At 51.6% G+C, this 20,000-nt stretch overlaps 1 protein-coding gene across 1 annotated transcript; it reads right to left on the bottom strand.

The window, feature by feature from the left end:
* Nucleotides 1–1,477: 1,477 nt before the first annotated feature.
* Atxn2l (ataxin 2 like) lies at nucleotides 1,478–13,906 on the bottom strand. Its single transcript, XM_037210695.1, is given in 24 exon segments — nucleotides 1,478–1,951; nucleotides 2,574–2,763; nucleotides 2,901–3,113; nucleotides 3,285–3,406; nucleotides 3,496–3,625; nucleotides 3,884–4,074; nucleotides 4,174–4,246; nucleotides 4,350–4,496; nucleotides 5,010–5,079; nucleotides 5,161–5,456; nucleotides 5,622–5,692; nucleotides 5,911–5,982; nucleotides 6,063–6,254; nucleotides 6,662–6,772; nucleotides 6,916–7,091; nucleotides 7,945–8,145; nucleotides 8,732–8,823; nucleotides 10,526–10,650; nucleotides 11,283–11,433; nucleotides 11,667–11,738; nucleotides 11,818–11,874; nucleotides 11,988–12,024; nucleotides 13,481–13,661; nucleotides 13,664–13,906. Coding segments are annotated over 24 exon segments (3,129 nt in total). The 5' UTR covers nucleotides 13,773–13,906; the 3' UTR covers nucleotides 1,478–1,901.
* Nucleotides 13,907–20,000: the final 6,094 nt, after the last annotated feature.

Below are 20,000 nucleotides of genomic sequence, written 5' to 3'. Positions count from 1 at the left end.
GTTATATCTTATCTCTAGATTCTAGCACTCAGTACAGAAATACAAGCATACCTTAGTGAACTGCTTGTATTGTACTTGACAGGTCATCACTGTTTCCATGAGCAAAGATAAGGTTAACTGGAGTTTTTAGGGCCAAAGAGTTCATCTCAGTGATAGCCTTTTCCTAGCTTGTATGATCCTCCCTTGATTCAATTCCTGGCACCTATGTACACAAAACGTTAAGGCTTTGAAACAGCTGGCAACTGAATTAGGTTCTTGGTCCTGGGTTCTAACCTCAGTACTAGAAAAACACCAACAAAAGAGGGAAACAGCTGGAAAAAAACAGCACGTGCCTGTAACTGGGAGGCAGAGGCAAGAGTACAGGCCAGCATGGTCTACCTGAGGGCCTGTCTCAAGAGCCCAGAAACACCCAAAACAAGATACCGGGGTACTCAGGAGTCATGGTTCTTAGGTCCAGTCTTACAGCTGTTTTGAGAAACCAAAAAACTTAAGTCTTTGAGTACCAAAGAAGCTTCCTATAGCTCCAGCCTAAGGAGCAGACAAGAAGGACATGGAAAACCACAAAGTACCACCATCCAGGAAGTTCCTGATGTCACAAAGCTAAACTGCCTTGAGTTTTGAGCTACCTACCCAAAGATGATAAAATTTGAAATCTTCCCATTTAGTGTTCAAGGACAGCTGCACCCTCCGGTTCTGTGCACGTTAAACTGTCATTGATTTCCAGCTTCCCTTTGCTTTCCTGTACCGTCAGCCCAGAATGTCAACCTTCCCTCTTTCCCCATCCCTTTCACTCACCAAAACACAGCCATGCCCAGATTCTGGGGGCTTTTCCTACCCTCCCCACAGCAAGCATCTCTACCACTAAGCCCTCCCCATCTTCAGTCCTGGAAGAATTGCCTGTTGAAAGAAGCCAAGCTTAGGTCACAGAATTCTAAACCCCTCTTTAACATCTTTGGTGCCTGCCTCCAAGTGGTGGCACACACCTTTAATCCCAGCACTTGGGAAGCAGAGGCAGATGAATCCGAGTTTGAGGCCAGTCTGGTCTAGAGCAAGAATTCTAGAACTGCCTACACAGAGACCCAGACCAAAGAAACAACACCTTTGGTGGGGCTGGAGATGGCTCAATGGTTAAGAGCACTTGTTGCTTTTGCAGAGGACCTGGGTTTTGTCACTAGCATCCACATGGCGCGCGCGCACACGCCCGCGCACACACACACACACAGGCAAAACCAACCATGTAAGTTTTACGTGATGGGGATGAAAAAAAAAAAAAAGACAAAAATTTAAACCTGATTTTTGTTTGTTTTTTGAGCCAGAGTTTCCCTGTGTTGCTTTGGAGCCTATCCTGGAGCTCTCTGTAGACCAGAACTCACAGAGATCACCTGGCTCTGTCTCCCGAGTGCTAGGATTAAAGGCTTGAGCCACCACTGCTTGGCCCAGATTTATTTTTAAAAAGCCAAACTACAGACGGGTTAAGTTAGTTTAAAATTTTATTTTTTTTATTTATTTTTTTAAAATTTTTTATGTAATAAAAAGTAAAAGTCCTTGAGGCATCTGTCTGTCGGTCTCTCACACAGGATACTCAAGTTAATGGGGAAGAACAGGGGGCCCAAGTCTGAGGTTATAAATAATAGAAAATAAAAGATCTTCCGTCTCCAGCGGGGGGATAGATGAGAGGATGGGAGGACAAGACTGGGTGGGACCCGGCAGGGGCAGAGCAGGAACCTCCCCCACCCCCGCTGGACCCCAGCCCTGCCCACTTCAAGGACCCCTCCCATTCAAGGTGCTTGGCAGGAATTCCCCAGCTCCCCAAGGGAAAGGGGTTGGGGGCGGGGCTAGGACTGGTCCGAGCTGCTGGGGGGAAGAGACATAGATCACTCTTCCCTCCACTCATGGAGGTCTCAGGTCGCGGCCAGGACAATCTTCAGTTCCCCGGGGGGTGGAAGGGGAGCTGCTGGGAGGGATGAGATTGAACTGGTTGGAGGGGAGAGAGAGAGAGCAGGAGCATTAGAACCCGAGCAGCTGTCCCTCTGTCAATGCGTCCAGGGGGTGTGGGGGTGTGGGGAGGAGCGGCCTCCTCCAGGAGTCTCAGGGGGCTGTCAGAAGCACAGGTCAATCGCTGTTTCCCAGTAGGCCAGAGAGCCCTTACTCAGTTGCCCAGCTCAGCCCCCCACGCCCCAGTCTGGCCCTGTCTGCTGCGCTGACCTTACCTCGGCTAAGTCAGGAGACAGTCGGGGTCACTGAGAGCTGGGGAGGCAGTGGGGAGGGGGGCTGCTGGATCACAACTGAGCGAGGACGGAGGGAAGCAAAGGACAGAGCCAGGAGCAAGCCCCTGGCGGCGGCGACTGTGGCTTCTGCCCACCCTACATACTTCACAGACAGGTGTGGGTCGGCGGGCGCCCTCTGGGACAGCCCTGCCTCCAAGACCCCTCAATCCCCACCCAGAACCCGTGCATCCTGCCCCACCTGCAGCCCCTCAGCTCTTCCATGCCAAATTCCCCCAGCTAACGAGAACTCACGAATCCTGTCATCGGCTCCTCCTGGAAATCCAGGCGCCTGGCCAGGCTGCTCACCTTGGGGGTGTCCGATGTAGGGGTAGGGTGAGGGTGTGGAAGCTGAGAGTGCAGGCACCCCACTCGGGGGCACCGCGCCTTGGGGGGGCCCCCCATGGCCCTGGGGGGGGTGCAGCAGCATCACCTGGGGCGGGTGGGGTGCCCCGGGGTGTGGGGGCGGGGCTGCTGTGACTCCAGTTTGGACATGGGCCTGTGGAGAGAATTAGCTTCAGTGCCCAGTGCGACGGGACACTTTGAGATCCCTTATCAAAGCAGCACTGCGAAGAGGTAAAGCACTGAAATGGGACTACCCTCACAGCACGTGCTCTGGCATCCCTGGGTTCCTACCTGGGTAACATGGGCCATGTTGGTGAAGCCGTGGGGCAGCTGCTGGTGGGGATGGATGGCATACACAGCAGCTGGCTGGGGAAAGCTGCTCTGAGGGGACTGGGCAGAAGGTCCCGGTGGTAGAGAAGGCGGCGTGCCTGTTAGGGCCCCTGGATGGTACAGATTCTGCTGTGGCTGTCCACTGCCCAGGTGTGGGGCCTGCCCCGCCTGGTGCTGCCGGGGTGGAAGGAAGTATGAGTGCCACCTATTCTGCTAGGCAGGAAAACCACCTGCTCACCTGTTTCTCTGCTGAAGAATGACCCAGCTCTATCTAGCCGCCTTCTAGCCACCCATTCCTGGCCCAACCACTCGGCCCTCCCAACCCCCTCCCCACATTACAGGCACCTGAACAGGACTGGGGGCCGCATGCTGGGACTGCGGCTGGCTCCCAGTAGGCGTGGTGGCCGGCTGCGGCTGGTGGCCATGGAGCTGCGTGGCGTGGTGTGGGTACGACTGGTGAACAGTGGCTGCAGGAGGAAGGAATGAGACCAAGTGCTCAACACCCCAGATGGATAGAGGCACGCAGCCCAGTGAAGGAGCGGGCACCAGAACTCACCATAGAGGGCTTGGGGGGTAGGCTGCTCTGCAGAGGGGTACTGAGGAGTAGAGGATGACACAATGGCCTGGGGGTGGCTTCCCGATGTCAACATTCGTGGGTTACTTTGAAGCATAGGGGCAAACACCGGCTGGTGGAAGAAACCAAGTGGTAAGCAGAGCAGCCTAGTATGTCCTGTCAGCTTCCATGCGCTGCCTGAGCCCTCAATAGTCATAAGATACTTAAAGATCCTACACACTTAATTCAGAGGGAACACCCGAAAGCAAGGGTTCAATGCCTTGTTACAATCTGGGCACTGCCAACCCCACAGCTGGCCACCACACTCAGATAACACTGCTCCCCTCACTCGGGGTGGATCCCTCAGAACCCTCAGAGGTGGACTCTGTACCTGTGAAGGGTAGTGTGCCATGGGCTGCATCATGGCAGGCTGGCCTGGGAACTGCTGTGGGTTGTAGGGGATGTAGGAGGAATAAGGTGTGGCAGCCACCAGGGGTGGGCCAGCAGCAGCAGCGGCAGCCTGCATCATCGGAGGGGCTGAGGCTGGCTGGTGTTGGTCTGAGCGCTGGGGGGGAAGCGAGCCTGTGGGTGGAGGGTAAACAGTGCAAGTGCACAGCTCAAGCCTCATGTGCCAGGAGGCACGAGGCAGCCCCAACCGTCCTTCCCAACAACCCTGCTCACCTTTTGCACCCCGGTACTTGCCCTGCTGCCCAGGCACCGAATTGGATACAGGATATGGATACATCTGAGGTGCCTAAGGAGAAGAACCGGGGCTCAACGGGTCGCTCATCAACACTGGCAGCAAGGCTGAGCTGGACTCCCAGCACTCTCCTTGGCTCCCCGAGTCCCTCTCCTACCTGCACAGCTGGTCCCATGTGGATCTGAGGTATATATGAGATGTACTGGGGACTGTAGAGCCCGCTCTGGCCTGCGGTCAGCACCGGTATGGAAGGTGTTGAGTGAGTACGGGGCCCTGGGGAAGTGGGAGTACTGGTAGATTTGTTCTGTAAGAGACAAGAGAAGACGTTATTTCTCTAATGCCATCCCTGCCTTTTTAAATTAACAGCGAACATCCATGGAATGAGGTGTACCAAATACAGCTCTATTTTTTCTTATAGCTTTATAGCAAACCACAAGATGGGCATTCTCAAACTTAGAGAGCAAGCAGGCAGAGAGCCCTAAACGGCTGCCTAAAAAAATCCAGACGCCCCATGAGTACACCAGTTAAAGCCAAGTCAGTTGATTGGTGATGCTAATAGTCCTAACCCTCACACAGATACCTGACATGCCCAAAGTAAGAACAAAAGTAACCTGTCAGAATCGATCAGCAGCCCTCTTCACTCAAGCCTGGAGATGCCACTGTTTTTCCAAAGCCAGGCTAACAGCTACTGCCCAGACTCCAGCAGTACCCCTCCTCACACAGGGGACAGTGTGCTGTCCTGACACTGGAGCACTCTCCTACACCACTCTACTCTCCCCTCCAGGAACCCCAAGTCTACATGCAACAGTCAGCTCACCACAGACAGCAGAGGCTTTGTTGGATTGAACTCCTTGGCATTGGGGTTCAAAGTAGACTTCTTTACTTGTCTGTAAGAGAAAATAAAGCCAGCTCTTGAGCCATGCTCACCAGCTGGTAAGAACCAGATACTCGCCACCACCACCACTTACTCAGTCACAGGGCCCTCCTCCTTGTCATCTCCCTTGATGAGGCCCACTGGGGGACTGCCAGTTTGGCTGGGGCAAGATGGCGGGAGCTGCTCTGGCCCCTCAGTGGCCCCTACTGCTGCCAGGGAGGGTTTATCTTCCTTATCCAATATGGATTCTGTCTTGGAGGAGACTGGGGATCCCATGGGATCTGAAGTCAATAGGCCATCCACCTCCTTCTCCTTTCCTTTGGCCTCTTCTTTTAAGATCCGGGAAGGAAATGGATCCAGGCTGGTCTCAGGGGAGCTACTAGGTTGAAGCTGGGAGGAGAAATAATCAATGGATCATACTGTCCACTCCAGACCCCACTCTTTACCTCCTACACTCACTCTTGCTGGATCTCATCTTTTCCCACCCACTTGGCCTTTGCTCCAACACATCCCACATCCTGCTTAAATCCTAGCTCCTTTACAAGCCTCACTCACCTTAAACTGGGCCCCAAACTTCCTCAGTTCTTCCAACTGAAATCGTTTTTGTTCATTCTGAAGCCCAGGGACTATGAGAAAACAGTGAAATGAGAAAATACACTTTTTTTCTGAAAGATTACAGAGGAATAGTTAGTGGTCCAGGACAAGAAACTGAAGAATGAGCTCTTGACAATCTTAAAAGAAAAATGAAACCCAAAGGCAGATGGGCACTGCTTTTGAATCCCCACAAACTTCCAAAGGGAAATACTCCACGTAAATGGGACCACATAGAGTAAAACACCCTCACCTTTCCCAGCTATCCGGGCCAGCTCTTGGGCCTCCAAAGTCCTACCGGGCTCCTTGGTCGGGAGTTCTTTTACTGAGAAAAGAGAGACACCTTAAGATCCTGCCATCCAGTTATACCCCACAGCTCTGAAGCGTCGTCGACCTAGTTCTTACCATCTGTGGGGGCCAGGGAAATTTTGGGAGACGCTGGGGAAATAGAGCCTGCTCCAGGATCCACAACTGATGATGTCACAGGGATGGAGGCAGAGGACACTACTGCTGAGCCAATGGGAGGCTCGGGACAGGAAGCCGAGACTGGGGCGGGGGCAGCAGACTTGGGAGACCGTGGAGGGTACATCCGGCCCACTGGAAGAAAAGAGAGAGCTATACAACCGTTAGTGCTGGCCAGGAAGTCATGCACAGAGGGGGAAACCCAAAGAAAGCTTCCAAGGATTTCACACTCAGGGTCCTAATGTCCTGCGCAAGACCAGGGGAGGTAAGTAACACAGGCAGGAAAATGGTGTCCTCGGTTATCACCAAAGACTGGAAATGCTGCAGCTTCTCCTGCTCTAAATGTTGCTAACAACACCGAAGTCTCAACAAAACATCTGACAACCAGCTACAACCCACGGACTGACAGGTTAGAACGAGGGAAACCAAGGTCTTTCCCAAAACTTGCCTCCCAGCATTTCAACAACTCATTTACCACCACCCCCAACCCCACGTACAAACCTCTACCCATGCCTGTAGCCATCCCCACTGAAATTCTCTACCTGCAGGTGTTGGAGGAACGGAAGCTTCTCCAGAAGGCCTATTGTTGGGCGAAGATAAAGTCTTGGCACCTCTCAGAGGCCGCTGTGCCTTGGGGGACATTCGGGAAGGGCCTGTTTTGTTTTGTTTTGAATGTGAAGGAAAAAAAAAAAAAAACAGCTGTTTATTACATGAACACTGACATGATCCTGCCAACCACTTAAAATCCTATTGCTCACCCTTCCCATCTTCCCGTTTCTTCCACCACATAACCTACCTCCATTGATACCACGTGCCTCAGACCCAGGGCCGGGGCTGCTGTTATCAAGGTGGTGAGGGCCACGAGGTGGCAAAGAGCTAAGGCCAGGCCGTCCTCCTCGAGAAGCGCTGCATCGGACTCCTCCCCGGGGACCTTCCCGAACTCGCTGAGGCAGAGGGATATACTTCCCCTCCCTGGAGAAAGACTCAAGTAAGGGAAGGAGGCCCCAAATCCACCCACTGTAACAACATGGAGCCTTTCTAAATCAATCCCACACCTGACCCCAGTTTCCACTATCACACTTCATCTGTCATAGTACAATGTGTATCTATGAATTTAGGACATCATTTCTCAACTCAGACCCAATCCAAGTGGCCAAGAGCATCACAATTTTACCACTCTTCACCTATCACAAAGGCCAAGGAGACCCTTTTATGAGATTCTGTGCATGTGAAATCTCATTTATTTTTATTTATTTTGTTTTTCAAGACAGGGTGTCAATGTGTAGCTTTGGAGCCTGTCCTGGAACTCGCTCTGTAGACCAGGTTGGCCTTGAACTCAGAGATCTGCCTGCCTCTGCCTCCCAAGTACTGGGGATTAAAGGCGTGTGCCATCACCTACCAGCCCGGGAAATTTCTTTTTTCTTTTTTTTTTTTTGTGACAGAAACAGTACACACAAATACATTAACGAAGGAAAACTACAAACCAAAACAACAACAAAAAAAATTGTTTTGTTTTTTGAAATAGGGTTTCTCTGTGTAGCCCTGGCTGTGCTGAAAGTTGTTCTGTACAACAGGCTGGCCTCGAATTCAGAGATCTGACTGCCTCTGCCTTGCAAGTGCTGGGATTAAAGGCATGCACCTGATGCTTCCTGGCCCAAAAAAACTTTTAAAACTCCCCAAGTCTCTTACTGCAAATTACCAACTTTCTAGGCTTCATTCTAGACCTCAAACTGAGAACTACTAGGTATTAACTAACCCACACACAGTAAGGTGGTGAAGTTAACAACAACGTACAGAAGCTCTTCCTGGCCACCCCACTAGTTACCTGGACACCAAGCTGGGGCTCTCCCGCCCAGAACCCTGCCGCTGAACTGCACTGTGCTTCTCTTCCTCTGTTCGCCCATCATCATTTTCCATGGCAATCCGCAGGCGGTACTGGGGACTCGACTCAATCTCTCGAGCCAACTGGGCTGCACGGAGCTCCCGCTGCCGAAACTCTTCTGAGTTGTCCTTTTCCAAGGGAACCCTGAAAGTACACCCCCAGTGCACGACCACAATGAACGGACAACACTGCTGCAACCCCATGACCAGTTCAAGTCCACGGCAGTCAATCTATTTCTTTAGTTTTTTTTCTTTTGTAGTGCTGAGAGCTGAACCCAGGGCCTTGCACGTGTCAAACAAGCTCTACTAGTGAACTTAACCCGCAATTTAGTCAGCATATACTCAAAAGACAGCTACCAAGTCCTAGGCAAAGCACTGGTATTTGGGAGACTCAGATTAGGTTAGGCTGGCTGGCCAGCAAGCAATCCCCCCACCCCGCAAGGTTTACCACCACCCTCCCTTTTTATAGGGCTGCTGGGGACAGAACTCAGGACCTTATGCTTATATAGCACGTACTTGACAACTGAGTTACATTCCCAGATTAACAAAGGTTACTTCTACCCACAAGGAAAGCAATTCAGCAGCAAACCATGAGGAAGGACTACTAATAAGCCCAGAAAAACACACACCATACAAAAAAACTGTTTCATGCAGAGGTCTGTCTTACTAAATAGCAAGTCCTGTACCCTACCCACCCAACACCACCACCCTCAAACTTCCAAAACACTTACGTGTAAGAAGACAGACTGCTGTCATAGGTGGTCTTCACTCCATAGTTCTCCTCATTAAATTTGAACATCTCATTGGGATCCCATCCATTGGACTAAGGAGAGAACAGGAAGAATGTTTAAAACCCAAAGAAAGAGAAACTGACATGCCATTCCTTTCCACCAAATTAAAAACTCTGGTACAAGGCCGGGTGGAGGCGGCGGCGGCGCACACCTTTAATCCCAGCACTCGGGAGGCAGAGCCAAGTGAATTCCAGGAAAGGCGCAAAGCTACACAGAGAACCCTGTCTCAAAAAAAATAAAAAACAACAACAAAAAAAAAAAACCCCTCTGGCACAAACAGAATGAACCAACATGTACACATTAACAAGATTTGTTGTTGTTGTTTTTTGAGACAGGGTTTCCCTGTGCAGCTTTGCGCCTTTCCTGGAACTCACACGGTAACCCAGGATAGCCTTGAACTCACAGAGATCCGCCTATCTCTGCCTCCCAAGTGCTGGGGTTAAGGCATGGGCCACCACCACACATATTAACAAGATTTTTTAAAGATTTTATGTGTGTTTTGCCTGTGTATACGGAGTCAGATCCCTTGGAACTGGAGTTACAGACAATTGTTAGCTGCTATGTGGGTGCTGGGAATTGAACTCAGGACCTCTGGAAGAGCAGCCCATGCTTTTACCCACTGAGCCATCTCTCCAGCCCAACAAGATCTGTTTTTGAGAAAGGGTCTCATGTGGCCCAAATGCAAGGAGGCTAAAGACTGCCTCGAGCCCTTGGTCCTCCTGCTTCCATGCTCTAACCTCTGGAATCAGAAGTGCTACCATGGCTCTCTATAAGTTTTTTCTGTTTGTTTTAAAGAAACTTAAAAAGAGTTGACATTTTGTAGGTCTGTTCCTGTGGCACCAGCAGGCATATGGAAGCCTGAGGACAATCTGTAGGAATCTGTTCCTTTTACCACTTGGCTTGGTAGCAAGCACCTTTATCTGCTAAGCCACCTTGCCAGCCTCGTTTATACCACTTTAATTGAAGGAGTTGTTTTTGTGAGAAATATGGACCTACACAGCAGTCACCTTATGCACCATTTTACTTCCTTTGTTTAAGAAGGACAGGCTTTTGTTATATAAGTCCAGGTTGGCCTGGAACTCACAGTTCTTCCTAAACTTCCCAAGGCTGGATTATGGGTATGAGTTATCATGCCTAGTTTATACCCCCCCCCCAGCCCCGGTACAAGGATTCTCTGTGTAGTTTTGGTTCCTGTCCTAGAACTAGCTCTGTAGATCAGGTTGGCCTGGAACCCAGAGATCCACCTGCCTCTGCCTCCCTAGTGCTGGGATTAAGGGTGTTCCCCCCTCCCCTGCCTATACTTTTTACAACAATAAAAAATTAATGCCATGAAGAAATGTTAACAGTAGTCAATGTTGACCCTTTTTCCACCTTCCTTTCCAAGAACCAACAGCTGGTTCCAAGAACAGACTTCAAAACAAGTGAACCCAGCCGGGCGGTGGTGGCGCACGCCTTTAATCCCAGCACTCGGGAGGCAGAGGCAGGCGGATCTCTGTGAGTTCGAGGCCAGCCTGGGCTACCAAGTGAATCCCAGGAAAGGCGCAAAGGTACGCAGAGAAACCCTGTCTCGAGAAAAAAAAAAAATATGAACCCGGCCTACACACACCAGAAAAGAATGAACTTCTTCCACCTACACCAGAGCCCACATTCACCACATTCAGCCTGTCCTGGTCTTTGTAAAGGAGCCCATTCACCACATTCAGCCTGTCCTGGTCTTTGGAAAGGAGCCCGTACCATATCGGATTCCAGATCGTAGTCATCGCTGTTGCTGTCGCCGCCCTCCCAACGCTGCAGCACCTTCTCCTTGTGCTCTCCATTCACCTTAGAGTTCATGGCAATGGCCGAGTCAGTGAACTTGTCTGTGTGGCAGAGGTGAAGAGCAAGAGTCAGCTGATACATCTCTCTTCTCATCTTCACTCCCTGACACCGTGTAGTTTCAGTTAACAAAGCAAATTTTTAAAAAACAGCAGATTTAGATTTTATGTTTGTACTTGGCAACCAGTAGGAATATTAAATGACAAATCTAGATGGGGTGGCAAACGCCAATAATCCCAGCACTCAGGAGGCAGAGACAATGTGATGTCTGTGAGTTCAAGGAGGCCAGCCAGGGCTACACACACAGAAAGACCCTACCACACAAAACAAATAAGAATTGAAAAGCAGTTGGGCGGTGGTGGCGCACGCCTTTAATCCCAGCACTCGGGTGGCAGAGCCAGGTGGATCTCTGTGAGTTCCAGGCCAGCCTGGTCTACAGAGTGAGATCCAGGACAGGCACCAAAACTACATGGAGAAACCCAAAAGCTATAAACTAAACAAGGGAATCAGGAATAAGTATAACACCAGTCATAATTCACTGACCTCTATTAAACATCAAGATACATTTTCAAGATGGAACACTCAATCATCTCTACCAAAAAAGGTGCTAGAAGATAATCAAGTCAGCATGGTCACCCTTCTACTCAATGAGCTTGACACACAGTCTAGCACATACCTTTAGTAGCATAATTGAAGTCAACATTTCGGAAGTGGACAAGCAGAACATCACTTGGTTTAAACACCATGGTGTCCACAATGTCTTCCCGCCGAGGCCCACCTGCTGGCTCAGATGCTTTCCGGTGTACTGCGTCTACTGCCAGTTCAAACTACAAAAGCCGGGTTCCCAACATTCCAGGGTCAGTATCAAGGAGGGGGGGGAAAGACTGTTTCTTTCTTATCCTTTCTAATCTTTCAACACCAAATTCTCATGTTGCCCCGCCTTATTGACTAGCCAGAGACCTTAGCAAAACCCTCACACCTGTCTGGTGTCACCCAACACACAGCCTCAGTTTCTTTCTCCTCCTCGGCTTCAGAAATAAGCTAATTGAAGTACACTGACCTTTGAGCTCAGAGTCTTGAAAATGCCCTCATATGTGGTGCCATTCTTCACCTTGACGTCACAAGTGGAACCCTGGCAGGGTGGAAGATTAAGTCACTGCTGGGAACAGAAACAGCACATTCCTCAAACACCCAAGTGAACGCTCTCTTACCACCACAGCCGTCAGGAAATGCAGCATCCTGGAATTGTTATAGACACCTTCAAATACCTGTCACACAAGGGGAAGATAGGGGCAGCAGGTAAAGACTCGGTTTCTTACCAGACTGCCCCATATATTTTAATTCTTAGTGTCTCTATAGGAGGGAAAAAAAAGACACTCACAGGTGACTGTGGGGGTCCCTTTCCGGTGCTCTGTCCCCTGTAAGAGAAGAAATAAACTAGTTTTACAGTGAACCTTAGAATAATGGACCATGTCAACTTGCTGATTTAGGTTACCAACCGATTAACTTGCAAAATTTTTCAAGTTCTCACATTAAAGAGGAAAGTAGGCATTAACGGCCAAAGCATTTTCTCCAATGCCATATTAAAAAAAAAAAAAAAGCCAACAAAAATTTAATAAACACTGGCTGTCAAACGCTCTGAACAGCCAATGCAATACAACCTTCTGACTGTCTCCAAGAGGCCAGCACTTCATGCTTCCAGTACACTGTTACAATATTAAACAAACCAAAAGCCTAATTCAGTTTCGAAGGTGAAAGCTCGGGCATCCCGGATGCAGCACTACTTAGCTCAGTCACATTACCTCCCAAAGGAAAAAAGCATTTTCAGCAGCCTTAGATTACAAATCCCGGGGTATACGTTCCATACCCCACCCTTTCGCTCTCATTCAGCCTGCTACCCACTCTGAGGGGATCCCCAATCGCCAGGTAACAGTGCTCCTCGACGGCTGATGTAACCGGCGGTTGAGGAGGGTGAGGAGGGGGCCGTTGGCGGGGCTGGGGGACCGCGCAGCCGCAAAAGCCATCCACCGGGATGCCTCGCCCGGTCTGCGCCTGCGCACTGAAGCCCACAGCCCTCTACCAGCCCCTCCCGACCAGAAGCCACTGCGCCTGCGTCTAGCGCCACTCTATCGCATTGACACCTCGAGAAAACCGAGGGCACCCACTCCTCAACCACCGATACTAGACACCCCTAATAAACGCTCCATGCAAGCCCTCCCTCCCCCGCCTCTGCTTTACGTGTTACCGGGGCAAGCCAATGCCCGGGTCATAAGACAGCATCCGCGCGCACGTACGAGGAGGGCGGGCGGGCGCGCGCGCGCAGGAGCTTCCCAGCCTGCAGTCTTCCCAGTAGCCGCTGCTTCCGCGCCCCCGCCCACCCCGTCCCCTTCTTACTGGCTACACCGGGCAGAGGAGGGAGCCGTCCGCTCCCAAGTCCCTCCCTCCCCATTGGTCCAACTGTGGGCCGCGCGCCCCCCCTCCATTGGCTACAGCCGGGGACCCCTTCATGCAGCTTACTCCCCATTGGCTGAAACCGGGGACCGCGAGATCCTTCGTGGTAATGGAGCTGGGGACCCCATCACCTCCTCAACCCCCCCCCCCAACTCCCTTTTTCCGACGGAGCTGGCGGGATGCGCCCCGCCTCCCCTCGGGGCCCAGACCCCAAGCGGCGACCAGGCCCAGCGAGCCGAGCGCCGCCCCTCGGCTCCTGGAGACCGCCCGGAGAGGTTTCCCCTCCGACCTGTTGGCACGAGGGGCCACCCCCACCTTCATGGGGTTCTGGGCCCCCAGGTCCCCCTCAACGGCGCCGGGCTCGGGCTCGCCGCCGCCGCCGCCTCCTCGGGGCTCTCCCCCGCCAGGAAGTCCCGTCCTCACCTGACGCTGCCGATAGCCACGGCCCCTGGCCGCTCCTGATGCTGCGGTGGCGCTGGCGCCGCCAAGATGCTCTCGGCTCCGCGGCGAAGCCCGCTCCCGGCAGCAGCTGCAGGCCCCAGGCAGGAGGAGACGGCCGCGGGAGGCCCCGGGGGAGCCGTGGTGGCGGGCAGCGGCCCCGGAGGCCGCCGTTGGGAGGGCTGCTCCCGCCGGGAGGCCGCCGGGCCACGGCCTGTTGCGTGGGGGGCGGCGGCTGGGGCTGCGAGGTCTGTTGTGGCGGCTGAGGCTTCAGCATGATGGCAGCGTCCGGAAGAGAAATGAGAGGGAAGGGAAAGAGGGCCCGGGGCTGGGCCCCCGTCGGAGAGCGCGGGAGGGAAGCGAGAGAGATCGCGAAGCCGGGGACCCCGCCGTTGGCGGGCGGGCGGGCGGGGGGGGGGAGCCCCGCGGTGTCAGGGGTGGATCGAGAAGACGGCGGCGCGAGGAAGCGGGCGCCGCGAGGCGGAAGGGGAGGGGGGGAATCTCGCGGGCCGGTGGAAAGCGAGAGGGCGCGAGCCGGCCTGGAGCGCGTGCGCGCCGCCGGGGGAGGAGAGAGGGAGGAGCGCGGGCGGGGAGGGGCGCGGGCGGGCCGGGTTGGGGGGGAGAGGGAGCGCCGCCGGGAGGTTAGTTCCGGCAAGGAGAGGGAGGCTCGAGTGTGCGGATCCGGCCGGTCTAGCCCTTCGCCGCGGAGAAGGAGGCCGCGCAGGCGCTTAGGGCACCTCTGGGTCTCCAGGTCCCGAGCCACCTTAAAGGCTGGCGGCCGCGGTTGCTTCCCAACGAGCGTGGGCGGGGCCAGAGCCGCGAAGGGGGAAGCGCCGGCCGGCCGGCCCGCCCCTCCCACGCCGCCGGCGTAACGTCAGAAAGTCTCCGCGGTGGTGTGAGGTGTCACGTCGTAGCGTGAGGTTCTTCCGCCACTTAGGGCCCGGTGGGCGGAGTCTCGAGTGCCAAAAAATCCCTAGGCCGGGGGGTGGGGGGGGAAATCTAGTACAGGTTACTTTAGGCAGGTGGGGGGCGGGGGTAAGTATTAATGAGCATTAAAATGATTCGTTTGAGCGTATTTGCGTTCTAATAAACGTGCCCAGTTCTAAAATAAATGTCAGTAATTGTTCTTTCCGGGATAGGGAACCCCTGAAGAGCTGCGATACAGGCCGTCTGGAGGCCGGGCTGCATAGCAAGACACTGTCAGAAAACCGTGGTACCGGGCTTGCCTATGAAAGACGCCTTCATTCAAAATTAGGGCAGCCGTGGTGGCTCACAGCTTTAATCCCAGCACTAGGAGGGCAAGGTAGGAGGATCAGAAGTTTGGAGCCAGCCTGGATTATATAGTAAATTCCAGGTCAGCTGGGAGACCCTGTTTCAAAAGCAAGAAAAGTTGAACGCCGTTCCATGCTCTGGGCACAAGAATAATTGAACCACTCAAATCTCAAGCTAATAGGAGATTTACATAATTTGACCAGAGGTAATTTGGTAAAGCATAGAGAAGTGGAAAGAGTGAGCAGATGAGAACTCGTTAAAAAAGTAAAAACCGGCCGGGCGGTGGTGATGCACGCCTTTAATCCCAGCACTCGGGAGGCAGAGCCAGGCGGATCTCTGAGTTCGAGGCCAGCCTGGTCTACAGAGCGAGATCCAGGACAACACGGAGAAACCCTGTTTTGAAAATAAAATAAAATAAGTAAATAAAAATAAATAAAAGCCCAGCCGGGCAGTGGTGGTTGCACGCCTTTAATTCCAGCACTCAGTAGGCAAAAGCAGGTGGATTTCTATGAGTTTGAAGCCAGCCTGGTCTACAGTTTGAGGTCCAGGACAGCTAGGGCTACATAGATCTTATCTCAGATTTAAAAAATAAAAAAACTGGGGCTGGAGAGATGGCTCAGTGCTTACTGCTCGTCCAGAGGCCTTCAGTTCTTCTACACTGGGAAGCTCACAACTAAGCCTGTACTGCCTGCAGCTCCAACTTCAGGGTATTCCACATCATCTTCTGGCACACAAATGCATGTGTTGCACATTTATTCAGACACATATACATACAAACACATAATTTTTTTTTAAAATAATGAACTTAGGCGTATACCATAACACTGGTACCTCTAGTACTAGGGGAAAGAGAATAAGCCAGTTGACTGTGTTAACAGTTAAGTCTTGGGGGCTGGAGAGATGTCTTAGTGGTTAAAAATGTGTATTCTTCCAAAAGGACATGGGTTCAATTCCCAGCACCCAGGTCATGCAGCTCATAACTGCCAGTAACACAAGCTCCAGGGGATTCAACACCTCTGGCTTCCGTTGGTACCCACAAACGTGGCATCCATTCACACAGGCACACATACACATGATTAAAAAGTAAAGTATTTAAGAAGAGAAAAGAAACATCATTGATACAGGAAAGCAGTATTTAGTCTGAAGAATATTCATTCCTAGGGCAGTCATTGTGCCACAATATCCCTAGTACCCAGGGTACTTGTGCAGGATGCCAGGTTGAGGCCAGCTACATAATGAATACTGCCTCACAAAAGAATAAAGAAACAGGATGTTCACTTCCATTTGCCACCTGCCTGCTGTTCCGCTTGAGCATTTGAGTTTGTAACCTGCTGCTTTTAAAACTGAGACTGGGCATGGGAGCAGCCACCACATTCCCCAGTCAGCTACGACCTAGTAAGAGACAGAGACTGGACTGATCATCTCCACACATCTGCTCTGCACTGCTGCCCCGCCTTGGGCCATATCCAGGCCTCAGGAAGGAAATGTCCCTGCAGGCCATGCGAGAAGAGGTTATGGAATCTCCAATTGGGATTACTGGTCGGACATAGTTCACTCAAAGGCAGTAAATGGCTGGTGGTGCCTTTTTTGGTCCTTGTTAGTTTCACCCTGTAGCCTTAACTGGTCTTGAACTCTCCAATTTATTTTATGAGTATTTCTCTGCATGTATATATGTGTACTGCATACCTGCGTGGTGCCTTCAGAAGCCAGAGGGTGTCAGATCCCCTGGGACTGTGGTTACAGGTGTTGGGAGCTACGATGTGGGTGCTGGGAACAAACCTGTTTCCTGTGAAAGCATCAAGCACTCTCAATAGCCCAGCTACCTCTCTCTCTCTAGCCCCTCAATCCCCTCCTTCCTTTTTTTTCTTTTCTTTTTTGGACAGAGATCTGCCTGCCGTTGTCTCCTGAGTGATAGGGTATGTGCTTTTATCCCAGCACTCGGGAGGCAGGTCTTTGGAAGTCCTAGGCCAATCAGGGATACAATATAGTGAGACCTTTTCTCCAAAACAAATACAAAATAAACTGAACTAAAATAACTAGAAATTTCCCAACTTGGAGGAGGGGAGATTTTGTATTTCAAATAACACGTCTGCAGCCTACAGTGGGTGCCTTCTGGATTGGGTGAGCCCTAAGATCTGTTGCTGCCCTTCATTGGGTAGAGCAGAACTCTGCAGCCTTACACTGGTCCTAAACATCTTTGCATCCAAACTGGCACCAAGAGCTGCCTCAGCCCTCCCTGGGAAAATGAGCAGCACCCCAGTTCGCCCTTTGCCATCAGTTTGGTGGATATAAGCTCCCTTCCTGAATTCCTCCTCCACCTCCTTCCCAAAAGAAGGTTCCGGCTCTCGTTTCTCTCCCGGTAGACACCCAGGCTCAGTCTCCATAGCTGCAACCCTTGGGAGCAGCGCATGACTTCTAATTTAACTTGTGCTGTTTGTCTCCCTCCCTTCCATTCTTGTTTATCTGTGGAAGGATCTCACTGTGTGACCCAGGCCAGCCTTGATTCTCCTGCCTCAGCCTCCCAAGTGCTGGGTTTGCACTCATGTGCCACAGTTCAGGGTTCTGGTGGTTGACACCTGAACAAATCCCTCCCCATCTACTCCCACTCTATTCACTGAGATTCTGCAGACTCCTGGGAGTTACAGCAGCTTTTTCTGGCACAGTCCATTATATACTGGAACCAGGTTCTCAGCCTCTTTGCTCATCTCCACTCTTGACGTAAACACAGCCTCAAGGATTGAGCTCAGTTCATCCACAGATTCCTACACAGTCCTGAAATAGGAATTGACAACGGAACAGAAAGGGATCAGATGCAAGAGTTTAACCGTGGTGGCTTGCACCTTTCATCCCAGCGCTCGGGAGGCAGAGGCAGGATCTCTGTGAGTTTGAGGCCGGCCTCAACTACAAAGTGAGTTCCAGGTTAGCCAGGGCTGTTACATAGAGAAACCCTGTCTAAAAAAAAAAAAGTAAGCATGGGCCGGGCGGTGGTGCTGCACGCCTTTAATCCCTAGTGCTGGGAGGTGAGGCAGGTGGATCTGAGTTCAAGGCCAGCCTGGTCTGCAGAGTGAGTTCCAGGGTACTCAAGGCTCCTCAGAGAAACCCTGTCTTGAAAAGCACAAAAAAAAAAAAAAAAAAAAAAAAAAAGTTTGATGCATGCCTTAAATCCAGACACTTAGAAGGCCAAGGCAGATGTACCTCTGGTCTAATCGGCAAGATCTAGGCCAGTCATGGTTACAGTATGCAGCCTGCTCTCAAAAGAGGAAAAAAAATTTTTAACTACATTTTGCTTATTGTGTATAGAAGATGGGCACAGCATGGCATTTCAGTGGAGGTCACAGGACAGTTTACAGAAGTTGGGTCTTTCATTCCACCTCATGGACCCAGGGGCTAGAATTTAGCTCAGTCTTGGTGGCAAGAACCTTTACCTCCTGTGCCCCCACACTTCCACATGAGTGAACTCTGTGTTACAGCTCCCTCCCAAGTCCTGACAAGCCCCTGGAAACAGGGTAGAACTCTCCCACCACCTCACTGAACGCCTTCTGCAACACCACCAGGTAAAGCTTAACGTCCAGCGTCGGCCCCTCCCCCTCTCACTTTGCTCAGCGGTGATTTGGTTTTTTTAAATCTCCCCCATCTTAATCCAAAGGAGAGTGGATCCAGTACCCCCATCTCCAGAGAGCCTCAGCCTGGTGTCAGGGGGGGACAGCATTTCCAAGCCTATATTAAGGGACTGGAACCTGTCTCCTGTGGTACCTCTTCCCTGCCCCTCCTTCCTGTGACGCAAATTGCTAAATTGGTCTTTTAATAAAAATCCCAAGCCGGGCGGTGGTGGCTGCACACCTTTAATCCCAGCCCTCTGGAGGCAGAGCCAGGCGGATCTCTGTGAGTTCGAGGTCAGCCTGGGCTACCAAGTGAGTTCCAGAGAAACCCTGTCTCGAAAAACAAAAACAAAAACAAAAACAAAACAAAACAAAAAAATCCCAGAGCAAGATATTGGAGTAAATGCTGAAAGATCAGAGAGACAAAGAACAAGCCACTGCCACGTCTCACCTCACCAACTCCACGAATCCTCAGACTGAAATCCTCTGAGTCCTTTATCTGAAAGGCTCCAGCTGAATAAGCCTTTAGTTCCCTTCTGCTCACGCCTTATAAACCTTCCTCTGCCCAGCCATCACTTCTTTCCTAGTGCTGGGATTAATGGCGTGTGTGCTTCCCAAATACTGGGATGAAAAGTGTGAGATCTCAAGTGCCAGGATTAAAGGCGTGTGACTCCCAAGTGCTGGGATTAAAGGTGTGTGCCGCCACTGCCTGGCATCTATGTTTAATCTAGTGGCTTCTTCTGTCCTCTGATCTTCAGGCAAATTTTATTAGGGTACACAATCTATCACCACACCTTACTGCCCTTCAGACTTGGGGGTTGGAAAACACAAATCGGTGATAGGCAAGGTTTCCTTCAGAAGGAACTTGCCTGATTTCCGTGTCCGCAGACCCCAAACCCCAGCATTTTCAGTGTTCCAGAAGACGGTGGGACCTTGTCTTCTCAGATTGCCCTGCTTCCTTCAGGCCCGCGTCACCGTCTCCCACACCTGTCATTCTTCTCTCACTCCGGGATCCTCATCCACCTTCTTCCTTCTCTCGATTGTATGTAAAAGATGGAGAAACTGGGTGGCTCAGCGGATAAAGACAGCTGCCGCCAAGCCCGACTGCCGGAGTCTAATCCCTGGAACCCTCGCGGTGAAAGGAGAGAGAGCCAACTCCAACAAGTTTCCTCTGACATGCGAGTGAGCACCATGGCATTTGTGCCAGCTCAGACACGTGTGCACACACAAACCATGTAGTGATTTAGACGTAGAAAACTCAGCTGGAGAGACGGCTCTGCTCTTCCAGGAGATCTGGATTCAGCTCCCAATACCTACATGACAGTTCATTACCATTTGAGACTCCAGTTCCAGGGGATCTGATGCCCCTTTCTGGCCTGTGAGGGCACCGGGTGTGCACATGGTATAGACATGAATGTAGACAAAAACCATATATATAAAGTAAACAAGTAAAAATAAAACTATTTTCTTTTTTCGAGACAGGGCCTCACTACTTAGCTCTGGCTGTCCTGGAGCTCACTCTGTAGACCAGGCTGGCCTTGAACTCACAGGAGATCTGCCTGCCTCTTCCTCCCCAGTGCTGGGATCAAAGGTGTGCGCCACCATGCCTGGCCTAATTTCCTTAAAAAAAAAAA

This window comes from Peromyscus leucopus, chromosome 1, assembly GCF_004664715.2.
Source record: "Peromyscus leucopus breed LL Stock chromosome 1, UCI_PerLeu_2.1, whole genome shotgun sequence".
NCBI classification, from domain to species: Eukaryota; Metazoa; Chordata; class Mammalia; order Rodentia; family Cricetidae; genus Peromyscus; species Peromyscus leucopus.
This window is presented reverse-complemented; position numbering and strand designations above follow the sequence as displayed.